This window comes from Ictidomys tridecemlineatus, chromosome 5 (genome assembly GCF_052094955.1).
Source record: "Ictidomys tridecemlineatus isolate mIctTri1 chromosome 5, mIctTri1.hap1, whole genome shotgun sequence".
Lineage (NCBI taxonomy): Eukaryota > Metazoa > Chordata > Mammalia > Rodentia > Sciuridae > Ictidomys > Ictidomys tridecemlineatus.
The window spans coordinates 150,463,650-150,480,224 of NC_135481.1; the positions used below are offsets into that span (position 1 = coordinate 150,463,650).

Below are 16,575 nucleotides of genomic sequence, written 5' to 3' on the forward strand. Positions count from 1 at the left end.
CTGATTTCTAGTCTCTTGTGGGGTGTGGAGGACCTGAGTACCTTGTATCCCTTTCCTAGAATTCTCCTTGAAAGGTCATCTGGTACCCCAAACCTTTCAACATCAGACAGCAATGTTGGACCACCTGGTCCAGTGTTCCCATGCTTCTGAGATTTCAGAGTTTATTTAGGTTTGGGGTTTAAAGGGCAGATGCTGTCCCTGTCAGGGTGGCCCTGTGGTCACTTGCATTTATGCTGTGCTCATTCTCTTGTAGTGCCAGCCAGCAGCGCAAGCCTCCCAACGTCAGATGGAGCAACCTCACTGGGTCCAAGCCAACCATCCCCCGACGACACCGCAGGCACCTCACCGCCCCTGCCACCTACCCCAGGCCCCCTGGAGGCTACAGGTGTGAGCATGCAGGCACAGCCAAGTCCTGGGCGTGTGGCCCGCTCTGCCAGTGACCCTACCTCCTGTGCATCCAGTGAGGCAGGTATGGCTGGCTGAGCCCATCTGTGTCCCCAGGGTGTGTCCTGGACACTGAAGGTCTCATAACCTCTGAAAGTGAAGACCCAGCTCTGGGAAGTTGGGGAACACAGTCTGGATGTCAGAGACTGTAGCTGAGTGCGGGTAGTGGTAGCCTGGGGGCCTCTGCTGTGTGAGCAGAGGAGGAGGGATGCAAGAGCTTGGAATGATGGGAGTCCCCCCAGCAGTCATCCACTCTGGGGTTAGCTATGAGTGTTGCACACTTGCTCCAGGGTCCAGGAAGGGTCAAGATTCAGGCTAGGACAGGGGACCTCAGGTGAAGTCTGTGGGTAAGTGGCATGTCATCTGCCTGGAGTCTGGGGCACACTCAAATTTGTTCTCAGCAGCACTTTATGGCCCCCTTGGTAGTCTTCCACATGCAGTCTGGAGTGTGAGTGGAGTCCCTGTATGACTGTGTGAGTGGACACCAGCCTGGGCTGTAAGACTGTGTAAGACACAGTCCCAATGTCCATAGCCCTGTGGGACTTACATTTCACACAGGCTCCCTCAGAAGTCTTATGGCCCCTGAGGTGGGAGAACCCATGCCCATCCTCGTTGCTATGGGAAGGCCTGCATAGTGTCAGTAAAGATTGGTGTGCCTTTTGACTATGGTTCCATCACAGTCAGAAGATTTTCAAAAACGGCTGTGAAAGAAGAAGTCCCAGTATGACTGCACCTGTCTTGTCTCAGTGGTCTTGTCCAGTGGACCCCCAAATAGCCTAGAGTTCATCCAGCCAAAGAAGAAAGAAATCCTGAAAAGGAACCAGGAAGCCACACCAGTCAAGCCTGGAAGCAACCTCCTGGTTGAAATGTCTTATTTTGCACTTTGTAATGGGTTCTCTCCACCTCTCTTTATCCTTCCCTCCCACATGCAGTTGCTGGCTTACATAAGAACATTCCATCTGAATTTCCTGAAAAAATCCAGCTCTGCTAGTTCATTCAGAGCTTCTCGGCTTCCCTCTGCCCTGTGAGGGCCAACCCCTGAGCCTCCATGCCCACAGTCACTCACTGAGGATTGGGGGACAATCCTATGCACTTGGGGGAGGACTCAGGGATGTGTTCAGGATGTGGCCCTCTGCTGGCTTCCTTTGGCCTGTTCCCCCTCAGTGAAATGAATGGTCTGCAAATCATGACATCCAAGGGGTGGCAATGAGGGAAAACCCAATCACCATTTCTTTTCTGCGTCGCACACACCAGCCCGTTGCTTCTGGCTCCTCTCAGCCACATGAGACTGTTTCTATTCCATAGGACAAAGGCATGTGTCTGACAGTCCCTGGGGAACCTCAGATTCAGAGGCAATTCTGATGAAGAAAGAGTTCAGGGCTTGTGTGAGGAGTGTTGTAGGTCCCGGGTAGGAGGACCTGGACACACCCTGAGCCACAGTGGGCCTGGTGAGATGCATGGCTGCTCCTCTTTCATCCATGGACTGGTTTGTTCCTGCTTGTCTGGCATCTAAAATATATGTGTTAGCCACAGGCAGGCTGAGATAGTTTTATCAATAATTCCTTTTTCCCTTTCATGTGTTAACTGAATTCTCTTCTGGTTAAGATGCCTCTTCACACTCTGCCTCGTGCAGCCAGGACCTTGAAACAAGACTGTCTCGGGCTACTCTGGGGACAGGTGAGGTAATTCTTTTCTAAAATGCTTGACATCTACCTGCTATGAAGTAGGGGTATGAGTTAGCTGCATTAGGTCCTTAGTTGCATTGCCTCTAAATTCAGCTCCTCTCAATGTCACCTGGGAATGTGTTTCCCTCTCTCTCTCTCTCTCTCTTTCTCTCTCTCCCCCCACCCTCTCCCTCTCTTCCTCTCTCTCCCCCCTCCCTCCTTCCCTCCCTTTTCCTCTCTTTCGCTTTCCCCTTCTTTCTCTGAGTGCAGCTGTATCAGGGGCTACAACTAGTTGAATATGCATATGGCTGCTTATTTTACTTTATTGATGGCATTTTAGGGAGTTGATTTGGAGGTTTTTCACACTTTTTCATGTTTAATTCCTGGGCTTGCTCATTGCCATCAAAAAGACCCCAGAACAGTTCATTCAGAATATGTCTCCTTGGAATGACGTAGAGAGCTTTGAGCAAGTTGGGCCTTGATGTGGTCCTCCATGAGTGGATCTCAGCTGACTGCCTGGGCCTGGCTTTGTCCAAGGTGCCATCTGACCCATGCTTATTCTATATATGATGCATTGTAGCTGATAGTCAGCCCTGTGGGGAGCTGGAGCCATTTTTCCAGCCCCTGACCTGGTGGGCAGAGGGGGAAGGACCCTGAAAAGTGGCTGCTCTCTATGACTGACATAGTGGAGGGGGTCTCATTGCCCCTCTACCACTCCCCAGCTCTAATTTTAAGGCAGACCCTGTGTCTAGGTGCCACAATTCTGGCCCAGCAAGTGATCAGACCCAGAGGGAAAGGTCATGGAGCTGGGGAAGGCTGAGAAGGGCATTGGCTTAGGAACTCTGGCTGTGAGGCAGATAAAACCGCTCCCCTGCCCAGCACCTGCCTTTCTTCTTCCTGGCCTGCCTCGCATTTTGGCCCCCATTCCTAGTCCTTCAGCTCTGGGAGGCTGCAGCCCTCAAGGTTAATACCAGCTTAACCTTGGGCTGAGAAGGGAGGGAGGGACACAGGAAATAGGGCCATGCCCAGATGCCAGATCAGAAACAAGAAACCCAGCAGAAAGCATGTCCACAGCATGATTCTATTGCTTTGTAAAGAACTCAACAGATGCCTTTTGTTGCTTTTTTTTTTTTTTCCTGGTTGTTTTCAAATTGCCTCTTTTCCCTTGATTTTTAGTTTCCACATCTCGCTCAGTCATGGCTACCTATCAGCACCAGCTCTCACCCTCCAGGGACCCTGGGACCTGGAAAACTGACCAACAATCAAAGCCAGAGGCCTTACAGACGGTCTCGAAAGTGCGGCCACACTCTTTAGTGGACAGCAAGGCCTATGCAGACACCAGGGTTTTGGTGGCTAAGTTTTTGGAACACTCGAACTGTGCCCTCCCTCCAGAGGTGCGGCATGTGGTGGGCACCATCCACTCTGCAGTCACCTCGGAGGAGAACCCGGGAGAGGAGGCTGTCTTTGGTGCTGGAGTCCTGGACCAGCTATGAAGCCACCAGAAGTCTGGACAGGACACTGACGGAACTGGTGTCAAGCACAGCCTTTTCTTGCCAGAAGATACCATGCTTGACTGGGAGGAGCCTTTGGCCCAGCTTGGCAGAGGACAAATGGAGACCACCCGGAAGTGTCAGGGTGCTCTAGTGGGCAACTGTTATTCCTTCTCTTGAGGTGGCCCTGATCAATGGTCTTCTTGGGAACTGCATTTGTTACCCATTCCAGTACTTCGGAATGATGATTCTCTTGTGTCCTTAGTGAATTTGTTTTCATCAGGCATGTAGCACTTTGAACTGACCAGCGTGACGTGAATGCCGATACATGACAGGTGACACTCATGTCACTGAGAGACACTACATCTCCTCCAAATCAGGGCCATGAAAGCAGGATTCTCCTCCATCCCCAATGTAGTTTAGTATGAAGTGGATAGAGGATGTCATTCCGTCATGGGACTATTTTCCCCTGTGGTTCGTATCTCTCTTTAATGAAACCTTTATCCTATTACGGCCTATTGTTTCCTTTAAAAGGAAATAAGTAACTTCAGCACAGGTGGCACCCTGAGCCCAGCTCTCTGCCCACAGGGCTACAGAGCTATTGTGCAAACAAATCCACCGTGATGGGATTCACCATGGCCCTGCCACCCCTGGGAAGCAGGAAGGTATTGCAAGGGCTTTAAGGCACCTGCCATCTTCTTGTCTCCTGGACCTCTCAGCTGGGCCTCCGTCTGTGAGCTGCCATCCCCGCTTTCTCCCTAAGCTCCCCTTTCTCCATGGTCCCCTGTCCTTAAACCAGAGTCAACAAATAACAGTAAGTACCTTCCCTTGTATCTAAGCTCACCTCACTGACCTGGGTTGGGCACAGGGCCCCTTTCTCCAGGGTGTGTATACCTCCTGCTAAGGCATGACCCAGCACTATCCCTCCCCCAGCCAGGTGGCAGCAGGCACATCTGCATTGAATATTTCTATGAGATCTCTCTCTGTGGTCATGCAGAAGCAGCAAGCCCAGCTTGGGTCCAACTTGATTGCCTTTGGCCAACTTGGGCACCTTTGACTTTCTTGCCCCACCCTTGCCCCTTGTTTTCTGGCAACATCAGCTGCAGTCACTTCTCAGCAATGGCCCTAGAGCAGCACTGTCCACAAGAAGAACTTTCTTTATGCAGGAAACACCTGTACCTGGACCATACAAAACAGTAACTAGTACATAGGGCTGTTGAGTCCCCCAACTGTGGCCAGTGGTTTCTGCTTTGGGCAAAAAGCTTACCTTTGTGCCTGGCACAGCAAGTGCAAAAGATGGGCCAGAGGGTACCCACCACTGCTCAGTGCCTGGCTAGGGGTTCGTGATGTTCTTCTCTGTTCTGCATGGCCTGTGCCTATTCTTGAGCCCCCCCCCACCTCAATATCCCGCATTCCATCCCTCAGCCTCTAATTCCAGTTCATCTAATGTGCTGGGGGCACTTCTCTGTGTTTGGATGTGGGGCAGGGGGTAGAAGGAGGGTTCCAATACAAATATGGTATAGGAACCCCCCCAGCCAGGGTCAGCTGCTAATGGTTTGATTGCTTTGCCAATGTCCTTGGTTGCTACCTCCCTGAAGTTACTGAGCTCAAAATATATGAATCAGGCCTTTTGACAGCAATCTTCCTTTTCCACAAGAGACATACTAGAGATGAGTTTATGAGCACTTTGTTCAGACTATGAAATGGAAAATCTTCTCTAATTTTTCTCAAGTGAGGGCTTTTGAAGCAGTCCCTTTGCAGGTAAAGTTAATTGATAGTTTTTCAGAATGGCTTCCCCTGAGCCATGGGCAAAGCAAAGTATTTACATCCTGATGTCCTAGTCCGGGGATAGCAGTATTTTCACGGTCTCTGAGGTGAGCCAGAGCATAGCCAGCTGTAGGCAGGGTGGGGGGGGGGTGCCTGCTGGCAGGGCAGGCAGTGGCAAGTGGGGGGTGTACACAGCAGTGTCCCTGAGCCCTGCCACTGGCTGGGATAAACCATGCAGACCTCAGACCTGCTTACAGTCTGACTGAGGCTAAGACTACGTCCCATGACACTGACTCAAGCTCTGGGGTATTTTTATTGTGCAGTAAGGGGACAAGTCATCCTGGTGTTCTGTGTCCTTCACTTTGCCTCTCTGCAACAGGGCCTTATCATCTGTCATTTGGGTCTCCTGCCTCAGGCTGTACCTTCCTTCAAGCATAGACTGACGTGCTGTCCTAAAACCTTCATTCCCAGGCATTGTTCAGAAAGTGCCATCCACACACATACCCACTCACACTCAGTTCTGTATTTGCTGTCGTAACAACTCTATTTTGTGGATAAAGAAACTGTATCCAACTGGATGCCACTTGGCTAGAACCTTCTGCCTCATGGAAACAAGCCTGGCCCCTCCTCTCAAGGCCAGGTTGACCCACACGAACACTGGGAAGGCCAAAGCTCCAGGCTTCCAGGAAAGATCCCCAGAAGGCACAGCGGCTGGTAAGGCGCACTTGGGAGTGTGCTGGCAACTTCAGCTCTGGTCCCGTTGACCCAGTTCAGCGACATCCTGGTGGTAGCAGTTCCAGCAGCAGGCCTCCAAGGCTCCAAGCAGCATGTGGGCTCTCAGCCAATGGGAGAGCTGGCTTCCTGCCCTTTGCTGTGCATCCTTTCCATCTGGAAGCTTATTCTCCTGTTTCCTGTTTTGGTATCTGGAACAGGCCTGAATGGCTGTTTTAAGAAGTTCCTTTCCCCTCTTCCGTATGGCTGGGACCTAGGCAGGAACCCAAAGGAGGCTGGCGGCTACTGGGACACCACCTTTAACCCTGGCCTGGGGGGCGGGGTGTGAGGATGCTGAGGTGGGCAAACTTTGGTCCCCAACTCTATGGCTAACAAGGTTCGGGGCATCTTTCACAAGCACTCAAGGTCTCCTTGAGCTAGAGGTAAACACACAAATTAAAACTTGTGATGAACCATGATGCAACAGAAAGCTTATTTCAGATGGATGTTCCTTTTCTTTCCCCTCTGCTGTATCAACTCACAGAAGCTGCTAAGGCAGAATTTAGAGAAAATTGTTTTCAAGCCACCAGAGACCTGTTTGTACAACTCAAACGGTTGTATTTATTTAATGTACCTCAAGGTGTTTTAATAATGATCAGTGTTTTAATAAAAAGTATTTCTGGCCTCTGTGTGTCTGAGGTCTAATTGCGACAGAGACAGGCTGAGGGCTGTGTGCACCGTTGGCCAAGAGCAGGGTCCTGAGGGCTTGGTCTGGGCTCCCTGCCAGCTGCTGGGGAGTGGGAGGCACCCAGAGCTGCCCAGCTGTGCTTCCTAGGAGCCCCCTGGAGAGACTGAGCTGCAGGAGCTCAGGAGGAAAAGGCAGTCCCCTCCACCCGATGCACGCACGTCCCATCCACACTGACCCACACCTGCCGCTCCGTGGAGGCAACACCTGGGAGAATACGGGCCACAGCTCAAAGTTTTTCGTTTTTCTTCTTCTTTTTTTTTTTTTTTTGACTGTGTATCATTTTGGCGGGAGTCATGCCACCATGTCATCTGCTAGCCATAGCCTTCCTCCCTGGAGCCCATCACACGCCTTGTCCTGGGCACTGCAGGAATATTCCCTTGGGCTGCCTGAGCTGCGATCCCTCCCCTGCTTCTCCTCAGGTTATGAGGGTTCTTTGCATTCCCCAAGGTGGTGCTATCCCTGCTAACATTTTTTTCTTTTTCTTGGCACAGAGCTTTCAACTCTTTGCCTCCCCTTTCTAACAGAGTTTCCTACTGAACATTTTTCTTTGACTCTACCATGCATCCTTTCTGAAAGAAGGCCTGGAGCTAGAGTTCACTTTGAAAGACTGTTCTTAGATGCCCTGATGGCCAAGGAGGAGCTTAACGGAGTGCTTAGCTAGCATCCCTCAGGGGGCCTGGTAAGAAAAACCGCTTGTTCTCCCCCAGAACCCCAGGCCACAAAGGTGCTTGGTGAGTAGCTCCCATCAGCAGAGCATGCACTGCTGTGAGCAGGCCAGAGAGAAGGGGTCCTGTGTGCCAAGGTCCCCAGGCTAGCAGAGCTGGAGTCCCCTCCCTGGACTTTCTGACTAAAGCCCAAGTTCACTCCGTGGCCTCCCCATGCCAAGTGACACCAGGGCCATACCACAGAGAAAAGAATGTGACAGAAGAACTGCCTGAGTCCTGTTAGTGCCCTAGACAACTGCAAAGGACCTCACAGGTAAAAAGAGGGGGCTGGGAGTGGTGCTTCGACTCTGTATCTTACCCATACACACGCGTGTGCGTGAACATATGTGTACACCTCTCCTGGAGGCAACTGATATTTAAATCCGAAGAAGCCCAAGTCTCCATCTCTTTCTTATTCAGTTAGTAGCTTGTGGCCATGTCTCTCACCTGGGGCAGGTGGGTAGAGAACCCAGAGCAGCCTGGTGACCTGTGACGACTGCTGACACTTCCAGGTGCTCCAGGGTTTGGCCCACACGAGATCTGGTGACCTTAGCATGCATCCTCTGACCTCATGGCCAAGAGCTCCCAAGGCCCTAGACTGGGAAGGGATGCTGTCACCATATGGCAGACTTGCAGAGCCACTCACTAGAGAGTGAGAACCAGAGGCCGGTTGGACCTATGATGCTCAGTGAACACACCAGCCACACAAAGAGCTTCCATCATGACTTCAGGTTTATTAGTGAGATGCGCGAAGTCTTCCTAAGGTCAGCTGCATGCAACACACAGGTTACTCCTCAAATACAGTAATCCTAAAGCTTTAGTTACTGCGTGGTAAGGCTTCTTAAGTCACAGTGTATTCTTCAAGGCCTGGGCCAAAAAAAGAGACTTCCAGACAAAATGATGTCAGTTAACATTGATCTCTAATGAACCGAACCGGACGATGGGTTCCTTCATCTACACACGCTCTAATACTGCTCATGGCGGGGGGCGTCTTGCTTGCCACGTAATTAGCGCTCCTGGCTGGTTGCCTCAGGAAGGGCAGAGGTGGAGTTTTCTGGTGGGTTTGGATTGTTGGAGAGGAGCGTGTGTGGATGTGTTTGTGTAGATAGGTTTTAAACAGGGGGCAGATGCCTGTGCTGCTGTCCTTGTCCCTGGCAGGATGGTGAGAGTGTTCCCACCTGGCAGGAGGGTGGGTGCCCAGGTAAGTTCACAGAGACTCAATGACTCGGAATGGGGGAGGGGGACAGGAGAAGCAGGTGTGGTCACCAGACATGGGAAACCCCTAAACTTCTGAAGAACTGCTTGCCCAAATAAAAGTCCAAATGGTAACATTTTCTAAATAAATATGGAGTTTTTTGATGTTGTGACCATCATCCTTTATTGAACTCAGGAATATCTCCTTTCCTGGTAAATACTTACAATCGATCACATGTTCCCACACTTTTAGTGCAAGTCACATCCTGGGAGCCGGGCTGCCCACGCTCCTGTGGAAGCAGCAGCAGAGTCAGCTGTGCGGGCTCTTCGGGGCTCCAGTGGCACCCCCATCAACCCGGGGGGCAGGAGAGGGCTGCTTGCCCCCTTGCAGGCGCTGTGTCCCTCAGAGGCCTCCCTTCATGGCGGCATGAGTGGGTCCCCATGTTTTGTGTTCTACAACTTCAGGGAAGAAAGACACACACTCTCTATGCCACACAGAGGTACCCATGAACACCCCTGCCAGTCACAATGAGAAAAACAGTTCAGAATGTGGCAAAATACTTGAATGTTTTACAAAGGTTTGTTCCTGCGACTCTCCTTTGATAAAAAAAAAAAAAAAAAATGTACCCCTTTTGGCAGAAAACAAAAAACAAAAAAACAAAAACAAAAACAAAACAAAACAAAAATCAAATCAAAACAACCGGGAGGAGGTAAGGGCACACCCTTCGGGGCCAGTGTTCTTGGCTGGGCTGTGCGATCAAGGGGCAGGGCTTTGTCCTGGCTTCCTGCTTTTCTGGGTCCAGGTGGGCCTGCCTGGCGACCCCGGCTCCGTGGCAAAGGCTGGGTGGGCCTAGATGTATAGCGGGGTCTCCTGGCCCGTGAGGAGCCTGAACATGGCAGCAGGCATGGTCTTCATGTGAATCTGTCAACAGAGACAGGAGAATGAGCGGCTCACCCACTCCCCACAGGTGCTCCCCTCGATGCAGTTAAGTGAGAACCAACAGTAGAGGTGAACATCTCCCAAGAGCCTCCTGTTGAGAATGCCAGTGCCTCCGAGTGAAGGAAGAAGGACATGCTGTGCAGACAGACCCGGGTTCCCCATCCCTGTCTGCACACAGTCATGCTGACATCAGGAGGGTGGAAAACTGGACTTTTAAGGGTGTCTGCAATTCGCCTCCTCGGGTGAGGGAAGGCTGCAGCATCCCCAGGAACCGTGGGGCGTGCACTGTGCTTCAGTGAGGGGGAGACCGAGAGAGCCCTGCCCACTAGGCCGGTGTTCTGGAGGGCTGGGGACGGGCTCACTGAGGAGCGGGCTGCCCTCAGACCATCATCCTTTCAGAATCCCTTAGGGAATAACCCTCAGTGCCTGACCTCCCCCGCTACCTGGCTCTAAACAGGATGGGCATAAAACAAGGAAGGCATGAGGCTGATCCCCAGGGACACCAACCCCAACATCCTTGAGGACACTGGACGGAAGGCATGTCTTGGGGGGCAAACACCAAGCCACTGGAAGCAAAGAAAAGGTGAGCTCCAGCCCTTCCCAGCCCGGCAGAGTGCTGTGCTCCGGCCGGAGGGTCTGCCTTGCCCACTGCCTCTATGGGTGGGTGTTGTTTCTGAAATATCTAGCTGGCCTGGGTGCTGCTGGCCTCTGCCCATGCCCAGTGCCCAGGGATGAGGCTACCAGGAGTTAGCCGCCGATCCCACCCAGGTCTGGCCTTCTTCAGGCAAACAGGCTCGGGCCCTGGTCTGTCCAATGCAAATAGGTAAAACTTGCAGATAAGATTTTCCCACCTTTGCCCCTTCACCATTTGTTTGATCTGTTCAGATGCTGGCTCTTCCGTCACCCCAGGAAGGCTTTTTCCATCAGAAGTTTCATTCTGGGCAATTCTTCAGTCTGAACCCCCCCCCCAAGGCTCATCCAAACTTCAATCTTGTTTTTCAGTGACTAATTTTCCAAACGTGCTTGGGCACGATGGAAAACGCAGGCAAGCGCTTTCATCTCCCAGCTCAGCCAGCAGGTCTGCGGCCGGCGGGGGGCTGATGGGACTCCAGCACCTCACAGCCCGTTCTCCTGCCTCTTTGAAATCAATCCATCTGGGGTCTGAGGAGTGGGAATCATTTCTCCCCGCTCCCAGCCTGGCTTCTCCTCTGGATTGATTTCTCTGTGGGTGTGAGGCTGATGGCTCCCGTGTGGGCAGCCATTTCCAAGCGCCTACTTAGGAAAATTGGATTTTCCTTTCTTGGAAGCCATTTGTAAAGGGAAGTTAATGGCAGCTCCCCAGCCCCTCTCTTTCTTCATAGAGTCAGCCATCGCCACCACCATTCGGGGCGGGGGGAATGTGCCTCCTCCCTCGGCCTCAGAAGTTTCACAAAATACTGAGTGTCCTGATGTGGCCCAGGAGATGGGATCTGAGGGGTGACCTGGAGATAGCTCACCTCCCCACCCACACTCTAAAATGGAGTCCAGGCCCTCTGCCTCACGTGGCCACCGGGGGGAGCACCACACACCACCCAGAGCCTGGCCGGACCCTCAGTGTGCAACCCAAACTCTGCCTGGGCCCCCTCCCCACTTATCTCTCCAGCTCTCCTCGGCCTTACTCTTTGGGCCATCACCTATGCCTCTCCCAAAGAGACTGTCACCCTTCTTCAATGACTGCCTTCACAGGCCCACTCACACTCCTATACTCACACATGTGAACACCCAAACTCACAGAGACCCTCACAAAAACACACCCACACTCACCCACTCCCAGGTACACTAATACCCCTACCCACACACCCACACTCTCATATACACTCGTTTATACACACCCACTCATCTGCATTCACACACACACCGTCACGTGCACCTTCACACACCTCACACATACACACGCGCCCACATTCATGCACACCCCTGTACCACACCACAACAGGAAGGCCTGCTCCCCATGTGCTGCGGCATCTCCCACGCTGGCCTCCTGCTCGTGCCCACTTGTGAGCCTCTTGGGACATCTGTGCCCTTCCCCTGGTACCCTGGACCATCCTCCTGATGCCATGGAAATGACACCAGAAAGAACTAGACCAGGAATAGGTTCCAAGTCGACAGGAAGGAAAGGGCTGAGTCTTGCTCCGAGAGCAAGGGCAGGCAGCAGGCAGGAGGCAAACCCAATGCCACAGTGATCCGAGCCTCAGGCCCTGGAGGGCTGGCCCAGCAGAGGAGAGGGGTTCCAAATGGCACGTGAAGGATTCAGTTCCAGAAACTGTGCAAAGGAGCTCCATCCCCAGCCTTTGCCCTCCTGTCTGTTGAGAGACATTCAGCTGCTTTGTTCAATGGAGCCAGGAGGGACGGGCCAGGCACTGCCTGCCATTCTGCTCATCCTTGTGACAGGCACTGGTAGGGTAGAAGCCAGTCTGGCCTGCCCAACAGATGCCCAGTGGCCCCTGGAGAGGTGGTGTCTCTCAGAGGTCAAGGTGGGCAGCACACATGAGCCAGCACACAGAGGTATGTCCAAGGTCCCAGTAGGGTCTCCTTGTCCCAAGAAGGGTAGACTTCCCTGGGTGGGGACCAGTGGCTTTCCCAAGCACATCATGTATCCCCTCGTGTAGCCCATGGGGTTAAATGTTGGTCATGGAAGAAGTAGGGGCCAAGATACCCCTAGACGCTGGCCACAAGAAAATGACAAGGGATGGAGGGGAGATGGGCATAGTCTTACCTCCCCAACAGAGTTGGACAGAGCCTGGACTATCTTCTCATGGGCTGTGGCCACCACACTCTGCCCATTGATCTCGATGATGCGGTGGCCAACACGGACGCCACCTCGTTCGGCGATGCCCCCTCTCATGAGGCTGCAGATCTGAGTAGACACGGTTGGGTCAGCATGCACATTCCCACCACATCCCCAGGGGCTCCACCATGTCCCAAAAGATGGGAAAACAGAAAGTACTCATGCAGAGAGAACAGCCTTCCTTGACAGATACTTCTACATGTAATTCCCTGACTCATGAAGGGACATTTATGATTTGGAATGTTAAAAGAGAGAGAGAGAGAGAAAAAAGAGAGAGAGTCAAAGCTGTGGTGTGAGTGGGGGACCATCCAGGTCTTCAATCCTCCCACGGTGGAATCTGTGACCTTTGCTCCTGGTGTTGGCAGAGGGTGGGGGGGACAGTGTTGTGCACAGTCGGTACAGGTTCTGGATGATTCTCTGCCAGCTGCACCCTAGCCATCGTTCAGGGGAAGGCAATCCCATCCCCACCTCCTGAGGACAGAGGAGATAAACTCGCAAGTTGACAACTGGAGTTTAGGAAACGGACAGTGAAGGCTGTAAGTTTGTCTTCATTAAAAATCCAGGCATCAGAAAGATGAGCGTTCGTGGAACACCAGAGGGAGAACAGCCCCTGGAGGGTGGGGCCTGTAGACTCATTAGAGAAGGGAGGATGGGAAGGACCAGGGGGCAACACCCTGAGGAACCCATGAAAGGCATGGAGATGAAGGTGCCGCAGCAGGAGGAGAGGTTGAAGTCCTGGGACCCAGCTCGAGATGCGGTGAGGTGGGGCAGGGAGCAGAAAGTGGCCCAGCCTCCCTCCACTGCCAGCTGCTCCCAGGGGCCAGGGATCTTAATCCGCTGATAGCCAGGCAGAGTGATGGGTAGGCAGCAGCCTCATTGGGGCAGAGGCATCCTGAGAGCAGCCACAGGACACTTGGTGGTCTCTCATGTCCACCCCCTGCCCCTGCCCCAATCCCAGACACCTCAGCCAGCATGAGTGAGCCCTCAGAAGCCCCTTGGCAACATGGGCCACACAGGGACAGTGTCCAGCCCCGTGCCCAGCACTGTGTTGGCATCACTGCACAGAACTCTGTGTTTGCAGATGAGGAAGGTCGGGCCCAGAGGCAAGTGCGAGAGGTCCAGGCAGGCATGACTTGTCCTCCCTTGCCTAGGGACACACATGACATCATCTGAGAGCCTCGATGAATTCATCATGGCTTTCTGTCCTTCAGTTTCCTCTCTCTGGGAACCCTAACAGCCCAGCTACCATCTCATTGGTGTTTTTATGACTTTTGACAGGTCCTCATATTTAAAAGGCAGGAAACCATGACTCAGGCCAAGCAAGGTGCTTCTGGAACACCAGAGGGAGAACAGCCTAAAAGGTCAAGGGTCAGCTGTCCACAGGAGATGCTGGTGTGGATGCCGGGAGATCTCAGGCAGGAAGGCGGGGCCCTTTCAACCCATGGAAAGCTTGTACCTTATGGCTCTTGGTGCCCGGAAGTGAATCACTCCCTGCTTGCCCCAGAGACTTGGGAGTTTGGGGAAAGCCCCACCTGTGTCAGAGCGCTGGCTGGTGTGGCCTCCCCCATCTAATTCCTGATCTGAGCGCCTCCACCAGCTTATCCTTGCCCCTTCTCCCTCAGCACCTGGAAGTGCATCTCTTTAAGAATGATGTAGGCTTAAACGTCCACTGCCCACAGGCTGGCCCTAGTGGCCCCCATGTGCTTCCTGTTTGCCATTTATTTTGTGAGTTCTGCCTGGTCACCAACACAGGTCTTTCCAAAGGGAGTCCATGTGTGAGGATCCTATAGGGTTCCTGCAGCCTGTCCCTCCCTGCACTCAGGACTTCTCCATTTCTGGAGGAAGACATTCTGTGCTGGCTGGAGACACAGGTGCAGACCGATACTGCAGCCCAAGGCTGCTGCCACCTAGCCACCTGGACTCCTGTGGCAGAGACTAATTACTACCTGGGGGAACCCAGGCTCTTGGGCCAGAGTGGGATCCTCCAGGGAACAGGGGTGTGGGTGGAATGCGGGAGGCTGTGTTTGTGGCCATGGTTGTCTAGAAAAGTGGAGAACTGTGGTGTCCGATGGAATTTTGCTTACCTGATGGCCCACAGACCCTACACAAGCATTAAGAGATGATTTTATTCTTTTTCCCCCCCAATGACTTAGTGTATTTTGTGTCAAAACTGACTAGTTCTTTGACGATCCAGAAGGAGGTGATTCGGGATCACCGGTGTCACTCCTCTGGCCTGGCCAGAAGAGGGCATTCCTTAGAAAGGGCTATTTTGACTGAGTCCCTGGTGGTGGCTGTCTATGTATTCATGGAGACTCGAGAAAAGAGGACCAAAGGGGAAAAGAAGACAAAGAGGGTGAAAATGGGTTTGTGCCTTAGGAGGGGTGCTGCTGGCAGAACACACTCTGACCCCGACACACAAGCCGTCAGAATCCGGGGGTGAGGAAGGGGAGCAGGAGGTGCGGGGTGGGGGAACATGCATGAGGCAGAGGTCTTGCCGACCCAGGCTTGCCCTGCAGAGACTGGGACTGTGGCATATTCTAACTTCATGTTGTGCACTTTGGGAGAAGAAGATGGTCTCCCAGCTGGAGGCTTCTTGATTTCTTGGAAGATATTGTGGGAAGAGAGAGGCGGATCCATTTGGAAAGAGCATTAATTGGATCATCAGGGGTTTGCTGCTAATGCTTTGTTACTTCAGGAGTAATGAGGCTGCAAATGGAAAAGGTGCTTATGCAAAACCAGCTCGGATGTGGGCAAACTTTTCCAGGAGACACAGGGGACCCCTGACTCCATGGAGCACAGCAGCCAGTGGGCGCTAGGCTCCCGGTGGGCCCAGCAGGAGGGTGGACTAGCTCAAGGACCGGAACTGAAGCCTTGATCATGGGCCTCGTGGGCATCTCTGATGCCTGCTTTTTAAAACCCTGGGCCCTAGATGTAAGCATAGGAGTCCTGCACTGGGCACGGTGCTCCCAATCCACACATGCACCCTCCGCTGACACCCTGACACCATGCAGAGAGGCAACGGGCGTGTTCCCTTTGTCCCTGCTCTGCCACTTCCCGGCTGGGAGGCCTGGGGCAAGTTACTTTACCTCCCCGTTCCTAGGTCCTCTTCTGTGAAATGGTGACAGATGATGCCATTCTTTAACTGGACCCTCCCAAACACCGGTTGCCCCAAGGATGCCCTCAATATGCTTGTCCATGGTGGGGGGTTCCATTTCCTGGTTCCTGGAACTGACCCCAGACAAGTGGACTGGAGAGACTGAGATGCTGAGACTAGATGGATGGGAGAAAAGATGAGCTGCACACCCATGTGCCCACAGCACGGTTCACAGGCACCAAGAGGTGGGAGTGACCCAAGTGTCCATGGAGGGATGGATGGATAAGTAAAATGTAGTACATCCATACAGTGGAATATTATTCAGCTGTAAAAAGGAAGGGAATTCTGATACTTGTTTATGGGATAAACCTCAAGGACGTTATGCTAAGTAAAACAAGGCAGTCACAGAAGGACAAATATGTCACGATTCCACTTATAATGAGGTACCCAGAGTACTCCAGTTTATAGACAGAAAATATCATGGGAGGGGAAATGGGGAGGTCCCATTGTTTCATGGGGACAGAGTGTCAGTTTTGCAAGATGACACAAGTCCTGGAGACTGGTTGTACAGCCGTGTGAATGTACGTAATACTTCTAAGCCATATTCCTAAAGATGGCTAAGATGGTAAGTTTTATGTTGCTTGTATTTACCATTATTATTAAAAAAAGAAAGAAAAATAGATGCCCTAGAAGAGCTGAGGTTTAAAGAAAAGGGAGGTAGAGCGGGGGACGGGTGTCCAGGGGCCTCTCTCTCTCTCCTCCCCTGCCACACCCAGTCCTACTTAGCTGCCCTAGAGCTGGGACACAGTTCGTCTCTGCTCACCTGAATACGAAGCCCAGCCACCTGCCCCAGGGAGTGTTTCTGCAGTAATCGGGCAGAAACCACAGTGAGTCACCCTGCCCAGTCACTGCCTCGCCAGGCACTGTGGAGGCTGGGGACTCCTACTCACTGTCCAGCCATCTCCCACTATCCCCTTGGCCCCTGGCCATCC

At 52.7% G+C, this 16,575-nt stretch overlaps 2 protein-coding genes across 14 annotated transcripts in view; one reads left to right on the forward strand and one right to left on the reverse strand.

The window, feature by feature from the left end:
* Positions 1-6,761, forward strand: part of Entrep2 (endosomal transmembrane epsin interactor 2) — a 405,772-nt gene extending 399,011 nt beyond the window's left edge. For both annotated transcript variants that reach the window (XM_040276432.2, XM_040276433.2), the window contains 3 exons: positions 254-469; positions 2,050-2,121; positions 3,285-6,761. In XM_040276432.2, the coding sequence (XP_040132366.2) occupies positions 254-469; positions 2,050-2,121; positions 3,285-3,601 (605 nt within the window). In that variant the 3' untranslated portion in view covers positions 3,602-6,761. The remainder of the gene's footprint in view (positions 1-253; positions 470-2,049; positions 2,122-3,284) is intronic.
* Positions 6,762-8,242: 1,481 nt separating this feature from the next.
* The window catches only part of Apba2 (amyloid beta precursor protein binding family A member 2), a 252,008-nt gene continuing 243,675 nt past the window's right edge, over positions 8,243-16,575 (reverse strand). For all 12 annotated transcript variants that reach the window (XM_021722842.3, XM_078051293.1, XM_078051291.1 and 9 more), the window contains 2 exons: positions 12,418-12,558; positions 8,243-9,644 (listed from right to left, as the gene is read on the reverse strand). In XM_021722842.3, the coding sequence (XP_021578517.2) occupies positions 9,573-9,644; positions 12,418-12,558 (213 nt within the window). In that variant the 3' untranslated portion in view covers positions 8,243-9,572. The remainder of the gene's footprint in view (positions 9,645-12,417; positions 12,559-16,575) is intronic.